Genomic DNA, 9213 nt, shown 5'->3' with positions numbered 1-9213 from the left:
TCACTAATACAGGTGTTGGATTTGTCATCCAAGATCTCCTCCAAGTGAAAATGCAAACCGAAATCTCAAAAAAAAAAAAAAAAAAGAAGTATGAACTGGTACAGGAAAATAACTGAGCCACTTGAGATAAATTATTGCACTGTAGTAGGAAGGAAAAGGAACTTGCTGCTGGACTAGACAGTTAAACTTTCTCATATAATCTCTTAGGTTTCCTTATAATTTTCATTGCTTTTCTCATCTTTGCCATCACTGTCCCAACAACATGGCCATTATCAGTTTGGAGCTCTACACTGAACCATCAGGGGCTGTAGAGAAATTACCCTGGCCACAAGATCTCTCTGTTATTTTATTGCACTCCAAATTCACATCCCATTTACTTTTTCCAGCCATATCCAGGTCTTTTAGCATTACTGGTTCTGAGCTTACTTGGAGTTTGGTAATATCATTTGACTTGCTGGATTCTGTCAAAATCAGGATGCTCTTGGCAGAAGGGAAACCCAGGATGAGCAGGAAAGATGCTGTATTTCCAAAATGTAGCAACAGAGAGACCAAAAGGTGGCAAAATCCATTTCTGCTGTCTCCTGAGACTGCTAACCCAAAGCCTGAGCACTTCAAGAGCCCAGCCGTGACTCCTAAAAACATAAGCCCCTTAAAGATCCTGGAAAAGTAGCATGGATTGAGGTGCAGACTTCAAAATCTTTGCAGAATAAAGACTCCATGGAAGCACAGTTGCACAGAGCCTAGAACGTTTCTCAGGAAAAGGAAATGAAATTCAATTGAAACTGATTCAAAGCAGCTCATCTTTTAATTGGTTCAGATGCAATTTTTCTGGTTGTACACAAGTTCCTGTGCTCCTCTGTGGAGGGATGAGCTCTACCAACTTTTCTCAAGAAAATTAAGAAGCAAATGACTTGGGAAGCCAAAGTCAAGCTGTACAATTACATATCCCTAAAAAGTGGGGAGAAAACAGAAAATATTATATTAGTTCATGCCACAATCCCAAGAGGGCTTTGAGAGCTGAGTAGTTCTGAGCTCTGCTTACCTTTCTGGTGATGATCTCAGGATTTATGATATCAAAGAGATCAAGCCTTTTGCTGTTCATCAGTGAAGTCAGAGCTGATCCAATACCTGTGGAGCCAGCAAACCCATCAGTTACAGGGATGCCCATCCTGGCTTGCTGCTCATCGTGTGCTGCCTGTTGCCAAAAGCTAATTGTGCCTCAATGTCCCATGACCTTCAGCCTGACAGAAAACTCACTTTTCCCTTCTCCCAGCCATTTGCACAGGGTTCCTCATTCCCTAAGTGTATCCAGCAGAATTTAATATATTAATGTGGTTCCCTCTCCTTCCTAGTTGCCAGTGTTATTGATGTATTTTTTCAGTGCTCAGGTTTAGGTAGTTTATGGAGCAGGCTGGCACTTCCCCAAATGAAAACTCACTTGAAGTTACTTCTGGAATGCCAGCAACCAAGATCATATTCTTCAGGAAGCTTTGTATGGATGGGTCCTCCTGAAAATCAGAAAATTCATACAAAAATGCTTTAAAAGACATTGCTTAGCCTCAAATGGCTTAGAGAATACTTTCTGTAGGACTTACCCCACTTGGATCAGCTATGCATTTAAACACTTTAATCTCGACACTGAAGGAAAAGAGGGAAAAAGGGGAAGAAAAGTCACTAAGTGCTGCAGGGATCCTCTTTTTGTGCTGTTCTTAAACATGGGCCAAAAGAGACAACTCTCAGGAGAGCACAGTACCAACCTGGAGTCCACAGGCTGCAAAATGAGTTTCTTTTCTGCATAGGTAGCTTGGATAGTGGCTGTGATTTCCTGCAGAGACAACAGCAGGGTTCAGGCATAGCCTCATAGCAAGGAGCTGCATTTGGATCTTTTGGGTTGTTTTCTAGGAGCCAGAGTTCAGTATCCTTTTGGCTTTACCTCCAAGAAAGCCAAAAGAGCACTTTTCTTCTCCACCTGAATGAAATAAACCCCCCCTCATGCCCACAGTCTCTGGGGCTCCTGGACTTTTGCTATTTTGTAAATCCTGCATAAGGATGGAAATGGCTGTGGAAGGTATTGTTTCCCAATGACATCCATCTCAACATCTGACTGGATGTAGAGGGAATAGCCTCAGGGTAGGCAGGGCTGCCACAGGTAGTCAATCCAGTATAAACCGGATTAAAAAAAGAGTAAGCAATCTCTGAATTCCTGCCATTTCAGGCCATCGTCTTGCTGTTGTCTGAATATAAACATTAATTTAAGAGGAACAGCTTGTGATGTAGTTGCAGGTCACAACCAGGAGCAGATTTCATCCTAGGAGCCACAATTTTGAGGACCACTTCTAGTCCAGTGCTTCTGCAATCCTTGGAATATATTTCAAGATACCACTTGGGGCACAAGAAACAGCCATACATATTTCCTTTAACACCCTGCAAACATGGGATACTTGCTGAGGGAACTATTCTCAGCTGTGGTTTAACCTTTCAAATCGAGTGTAGCCAACCCTCAGGCAAGGATTTGGGTTGGTTTTGTGCCTGTCTCAGCCCTCAGCTATAAGACTGGAAACCACACTTCTTTCCTGTGATGATAACCATGGCAGAAAAGCTGTTAGCATTTCCTTTCTCCACTCCCTTAGATTCACTATAAAGCATTTTGTGGTGAAACACAGTGTAATCAGGACCCTTCATACAGGCACACACAGAGGAAAAGGTTATATTTTGAGCTTCACATTCTTCAGAGCTCTCTATCTCCATTTCTGACACAGCTATAACCCTTAGTGGGGATCTGAGCTAGAATTTGGGTACAAGGAGGGTTCAAAATAAATACATTCCCATGGTGCCTTCATTCTCTCCTGGAATAACTCACTGGCACTACCTTGTGTCAAATAAATGTTAATGGGGGCTCATCAGAGCTCTCTGCTGCTTGCACACCAGTAGTGGGCTGGCCTAATGAGGGGGGATTGAGCCAACATGGTCACTACCATCATTTCCAGCTTCAAATGTCTAAGGAACAGATGGCAGTGTTAAAAAAAAATGATCTGCCTTCTCTACCTCCTGTGGTTTATGCACCCACCCTTCCCAAAGGGCTCCCTGTCATTGCTGTCCCTGCACACCAGGAAAGGTCCTGACTTGGGACAGAGCCTGTCCCAAGGTGTCCATGCTCAGGAGGTGCAAGAACTGACCTTCTCCATGTACAGAGACACCAGGGGCTCTTCTCCTGCGAGCAGGATGCTGACCTCCACTGCCACCAAGGACCTCACCACTGTCCCCTCAGGCTGAAGAGAAATCTGGGGCTGGGTGAGACTCCACACCTTGGCCACAGAGTCATTGTAGGAGGTTCCTTGAAAAATCTGGTCAAGTAAAGAGCAACAGGCCAGTCAGGTTTTTTCCACACCAATTTCATGCCAACTTGTCACACACCAATTTCATGCCAACTTGTCACACAGCTGCATTCCTGTTGCAGTCCCCAGTTCTTCCTCCTGCTCACACAAGCCAAGTATCTCAGCCAGGTTTCAAGGAAACTGTGCCAGCATAGAAGATGGAGAAATCCTCCTTGCAAACCACAACTGCTTCTCCATCAGCCTCTCTTTTTCTCCCTCTGGCCCACCCAAGATTCACATTGCCAAGGGAAGGACCCAGGTTGTTACAGTACAACAGAATCCATTTGAAATGTCCTCATTTGGCATGCAATGCTCTGAGTGAGACAAAAAGTTACCATCTGCACTGCCTTCCGCTGCTCTTCTGTGTCTTCCATCTCAAACAGCTCCTTCAGAAACAAACCAGAAAAACAAAAGGCAAGGTTATGGCTACCCTTGGTGCAGGCTGGACAGGCCAGAGCACTGTGCCCAGTGCAGGCTGTGGCTGAGCTCCCCCAGGTCCCACCCTTTTTTCCATCTCTGTCATCCCCCAGAAAATCACATCCCTTTACAATTCAACAGACAATTTTCTATCAGCTGCTGTTATCACTCCAAGGAATAACACTGCCTGGGAGCACATTCTTGATAAGAGCCCAGCAGTTCCAGGATCACACGTAGTGACTGAGTGTAGATTTCTCTCTTCTACAGAAACCAGCTCTTACCAAAACACAGTATTTAGTGAATGTTTCACTTTTGCCCCAAAATACAATGTATGAGGCAAGGAGAGCACTGCTCTGGGCATCACCTGCAATTTCTCCCCTCTGAGGTTCAGCAGCAGCCGCCCATCTAAGAAAGCTGCTGCAGCCAGAGAGCTGAGGCTGTGCTCGGACAGCCAGAAGTAGAGCATTCGGGACTCGGTCAGCAGCGACGGGGAGAACACAGAGTCACTGAGCACGCTGGAGCTGTTCTTGTACAGGACAAGGCCCTGTAAAGGAAAACAAGCAAGCAGCAGGAGACAGGACAAAGGGTCAACACCTGCATTGCCATGGCAAGGCAAATGCTGGACACAGCAGGGAGCAAGTTGGCATCAGCTCAGGCTGCAGTGCCATGGCACAGCCTCAAAGAACCAGCCCCTGCAAGCCCTCCAGAAAACACCTGGTGCCTGGGCAGCCTGGGTTACTGTACCTTGTGGTGGGATTCTATGTAGCTTGCTTTTATCACAGAGTCTGATGCGAGGGAGATATCAACAACGATGTCCTTATCCCGGACAAAATTGGCTGCAGGAAGAGAACACAAAAACCTCACACCACAAACAGGACCTCGAGCAGAGCTTGTGACAGTCGCTTTTTGGTGCAGGTGGTGACAGGAACAGCTTATGAAAGAACAGGGGTGGGACAGAGGTTCCCACTCCTCTGAATGCTAGCACTGATCCTGCTACAGCTCACTGATTTTTCACTGGGAAATTGGGATAGTTACGCTCAGTTTTACATTCCATTCCTTTTCCCTGATATTTGGGACTGGGAAAATCTCCAGATGCTGGACTGTCTCATCCCTAATACTGCAGTGCATGCTCCTGTTCTACCTAACATTGGTCCTGCAGTATCCTGCACAGCTGATCAGTAGATACTAAAGAACTTCCCTATGAATTGAAATGTTTTTGAATCTGTGTAATCACCCTAAAAGATCAACCTGATGCAGAAAAATCCAAACACAACATCACTAAGGTTTATTTTGCTGCTGTCTGAGGGCTTGGGATCCCATACACATTTTTGAAGGGCATTTTTGATAGATGTGGCTACCGCTCTGCCAGGGCTCGAACATTAAAAGCTGCACATAAAAAAAGAAAGCAGAAAAAGCAAGAATATTTACCTGCTAAATCAAGTATAAAATTGGTCAGCGTCTGAGCAACAGCATTTATTTCCTTGCACACCTACATGAGGAAAAGAGGGGAAAAATTTAGGGGAAGGGGTAGGATTTTGGATTGTAGAACAGAGCTGAGCCTCACTGAGATCTTGTTGGTCAGAGTCCAGCAGCCTCAGGGTCAGCAACACCTCTCACTTTTCCCAAGCTGCTTTTTTTTTTTTTTTTTTTTTTTTGTGGACTCAATTTATTTGACTCATTTTTAATCAGCTCTAACATTACACTGCTACTGTCTCATGGGCAAGAAAAGTGTTCGGCATACAAAGATAAAGAGAGCTTTCCCCTGTTGACAGGCTGAGCTTACCTCCCTCTTGAGGACAAGCTTCAGAGTGAAGGAGATGAAATCTGTGAAGAGCTGCTTCAGCCAGCCAGGTCTGTGTAAGACAGGGAGCACAGTCAAGGACCACCCAAAGTCTGCACATTTGGGTGGGTGGCATTTGGGGACCAGCAGGGGGACAATAAATCTCGATTTTGAAAGGGGTCAGACTCACTGCTTGTCTCCTTGGAGGTGAAGTGTGAGTTTGTGGAAAGTCAGGTAGCAGTCTGAGGCATCAGGAGCCACTTGGTCCTTTTGGCAGACTGCATGGGATGAAAGGAAAAAGGGGGGGGAAATAATAGCCAATTTGTTACTGAGATGAGAAGGACAAGTGCACATTGCAGACACTGCAGGCCTGGAGCAGGGCATCACTTGCAGCGGGCCAGCCAGGGCTCCCCACGTCTCCCAGGGGATGCTTCCAAAAGATTCCAGTGGTGTAGTCGGGGCAGATGGGGCTACCTTGCACCTGGAGGGTTTCTGGCATACCTGCCAGCTGCCCTAGCTGCTGCCAGCAGAGACTCAGCTGTCCCCTAACATGACCCAGGAGTGCCTAGACAGTACATGCAACCCACAAACCAGAGTGGGGAGGGAATTCAGTCACTTTGCAAAAAGTTTGGGTATTGCAGCGTACTTACCCAGATCGATATTTAGCTGGAGGTCAATGGAAGACTCAATTTCAAAATCAACTGAATGAAAAAGCTGCAAGCTGTAATGGCAGAAGAGGGGGCATTTAGGAGCCTGTGCCAGGAGCAGCTTCTCCCTGACAGATGTGATTTTATAACACCTCTCATACCTGTCCTTGCACCTCAGTGGGCCAACCCCCAGCACACCACAGCCCATCTCACATACTCTGGCTTTAGATCGTTGCAAACTGCTGCCTTAGTGGCACTTAGGGGCCTTAACCCCCACCTTTTTATCCACTCAGAGTTTACAGAGCAACAAAAGGGAGAGAAGAAGCCAACTCCTATGCTTTGGCCATCTGGTCTTGTCATGCGAGGTGAGGACAAACAGGCAAAAATCAAGGTGGGGCTTAGAAGCGCTGCTGGAGTACAAAATCCTGTCCCAGGCAGTCCTCAGTGCAGCCATTGCCAGAGACTGAGGAGTGCAGCCCCTCATTTGTGTTTTGTCACGGGTCAGTGCCGCAGGCAGCAGCAGGAGCTGGGCTGTGGCACCCAGCAGCTCCCAGCCCTGGGTACTTACAACCAGGCCCCGGCATAGCCATAGGTCAGGGTCCCTTTGAACAAGGCTGTCACGTTTTTAATGGAGATGTGAATGGCTTTGTCCTCCTTGAGCTCCACCTCACTCCTCTGGATGGACAAGTCATTGACCTGGATGCTAGAAACAAGAGAAATGTAGTTTGTCCCCAACCCAGCGCTGTTTGCAGGGCAGGACAGGTTTATTCCTGAGGAATGGGATCTCTGAGGGACCTGTGCCATACTCTGGAGCTTTTGCAAGTCCCAGGGCCAGGTACAAGGACAGTGACACTTGCTCAGCCTTGGTGCACTGTGCACTGTTTGGATACAAGGCTGGGGAATGCTGTAAGCAGGAAACATGGAACAATGCTTTATTGCAGTGCTGTGTGCAGCCGTGGTCATGGCAGGAAGCCTGTTCTGTGACTACACCACTCAATCTGTGGCCTCAAAATAAAAGCGAGTAACACAGCAGCACCCAGCCTGGTTTGTCACAAAGCAAAGTGACATCCTGCTGACAGGGGTGGCTCTGGCAGCTCTCATTGTGTCCCCTCTGCCTCTCAGTGTGCCTTGGGCACCATATGTCATCAGTGGCCACAGGTACCCCAGCCCACAAGGACATTAGTGCCCATCCCCATTGTCAGAAATGAGCTCTGCACACTGCCTTGCTGGCTGCCCACTCAGTTGGAAAACCAAATAACTCTTAAATAACACATTAGCAGCCTAAACCTTAACAGGCAAATTGTCTGTGAGGCTTAGATCCAAAACTATGTCTTCCCCAGTCCAGACCTTTGCTTTCACCAGGAATTACTGGATCAAGGGTCCCTCCAAGGCCAGTTTCTGGTCCCCTCTCTCCCCCATCACCTCCCAGCACAGAGACAGAGATACTCACTTGCTCAGCCCATAAGCCACACGGCCCAGGATCCTCATGGACCTTTCCCCAGTGATGTTGGGAAATTTGGCGTTTCTGAAGGCTGCTTGAATGACCTGGGCCGTTTCCTGGTTCACTGTCGGAGGAAGAAAATGGCAAAGACATCAAACTGCAATCTCTCCTGGCTGCAAAGCCAGATCCTCACTCTGGATTAAAGCACTACAGAAGTCTTTTACCCAAGGAATTTGCATTAGATTCAGGAAGCACTGGAAGTAGTTTCAGAGTAAATTTAAAAACTTTTAAATCCCTAACTGTAACAGCTGGTGGCAGCAAGGGACGAGAGCGTGTGAGGCTCGACAGCCACCGGTGGGAGCTGTCTCCAGGGAGTCGTGGCCAGCTTTCACACACCTCAGGAGCAGATTTTGGAAAGGTCAAGGCTGTGCTCATCCTTACACCACACAAGCTGTTGACTTTACCCCAGTGCTTTGCTTTGTTGCTGCTTACTTGTATTGCAGTCAGCTCTTGGGTCTATAAAGAAAAAATTCTGAAAAAGTTTCTGTGCCCATTTTCCTAACGTTAGACAGCCCATTCCAGCCTCAGGCACATGCTTGTACAGGACATTTTCCTTCCAGAGATACCCTCTGTTAGTTCAGCCCAGCATGAATACATCTTTCTCTGCAGGTACCACAGTCAGATGGGACATGACAGAGCTGTTCCCACCCTCCACAGAAGAATTAAGTTCCTCCCCCATCTGCAAAGATCCCAAATCCTTGCAAATAAGCCCACAGCAGGAGAGAACCTGTTTCCCCTCCCCCTTCTGCATACCGGCCCCAAGAGATGAGATTGCAATGAGGAGAGAAATCAAACACACATTTTTTCGAGCTCTTTCCTCACGCCAAGCCCCAACAGGAACAACACTAAATCCTTGGGCTGAGAATAATTTTCTAGCTCCTTTGCCTGTTCATGTTTTAACCTGTGCTCCCAGGCAGGTGCTTACACAAGAGAGAAGCAAGAAACTCCCTCACTTGGCTGATGTGCCCCTCTGGGAGGGATGGGGCAGGCACAGCCCCAGGGCACTTACACAGCAATGCCGCGGGCTTGGTCATCCTGCAGACGATCCCTGTGGCTCTGTAGGGGAAGGGCCCAAACTCACAGGCTGCTGCTGCCTGGACAAGCACTAGCAAGATGCTGAAGGTCCCCAGCATCGTCCTGCCAGCCCAGCACATCCTCAGCCGGAGCAGAGAGCGCTGATGAGACCGAGTGGTTCTTGGCGGAGGCAGAGGCTGCTTTCATACCCCCAGCAGAGCCCACTCGAGGCAGGACATGACCTGCTTCCTCCACTTATCAAAACTCATCACACATTTCCTAATCTTCCTATAGCTTCCTTGACACCATTCACGTTGCACGCTGCCTTCCTCCCTCAGCAGGAGTTTGGGCTGCAGGGCTTGGTGCTTCTGCCAAGACTGCTTTAACTCAGGACATGCTCACACCAGGGCGGGTGGAAAAAGCTGGAGGGGGATGGAGAGTGGAAGAGGATAAAGACAAGGGAGCAGCCTCACATGCTGC

The 9213-nt window shown here is 47.7% G+C and overlaps 1 protein-coding gene across 1 annotated transcript; it reads right to left on the bottom strand.

Annotated features, from left to right (window-relative positions):
* Nucleotides 1-786: 786 nt before the first annotated feature.
* CETP (cholesteryl ester transfer protein) lies at nucleotides 787-8926 on the bottom strand. Its single transcript, XM_005526405.3, has 16 exons — nucleotides 8729-8926; nucleotides 7669-7783; nucleotides 6787-6921; nucleotides 6222-6292; nucleotides 5762-5849; nucleotides 5575-5644; nucleotides 5220-5280; nucleotides 4536-4627; nucleotides 4156-4335; nucleotides 3710-3760; nucleotides 3177-3344; nucleotides 1758-1825; nucleotides 1596-1638; nucleotides 1439-1508; nucleotides 1043-1128; nucleotides 787-948 (listed from the first exon to the last, which is right to left on the bottom strand). The coding sequence occupies exons 1-16, from the start codon at nucleotides 8871-8873 to the stop codon at nucleotides 874-876; spliced, it is 1518 nt and encodes a 505-aa protein (XP_005526462.2). The 5' UTR covers nucleotides 8874-8926; the 3' UTR covers nucleotides 787-873.
* Nucleotides 8927-9213: the final 287 nt, after the last annotated feature.

Source organism: Pseudopodoces humilis, chromosome 14, assembly GCF_049639895.1.
Source record: "Pseudopodoces humilis isolate 2021_Gansu_Grassland_sample_001 chromosome 14, ASM4963989v1, whole genome shotgun sequence".
In the NCBI taxonomy this organism is placed as follows: Eukaryota; Metazoa; Chordata; class Aves; order Passeriformes; family Paridae; genus Pseudopodoces; species Pseudopodoces humilis.
The sequence above is the reverse complement of the archived record's forward strand: the minus strand, read 5'-3'. Positions and strand labels throughout refer to the sequence as shown.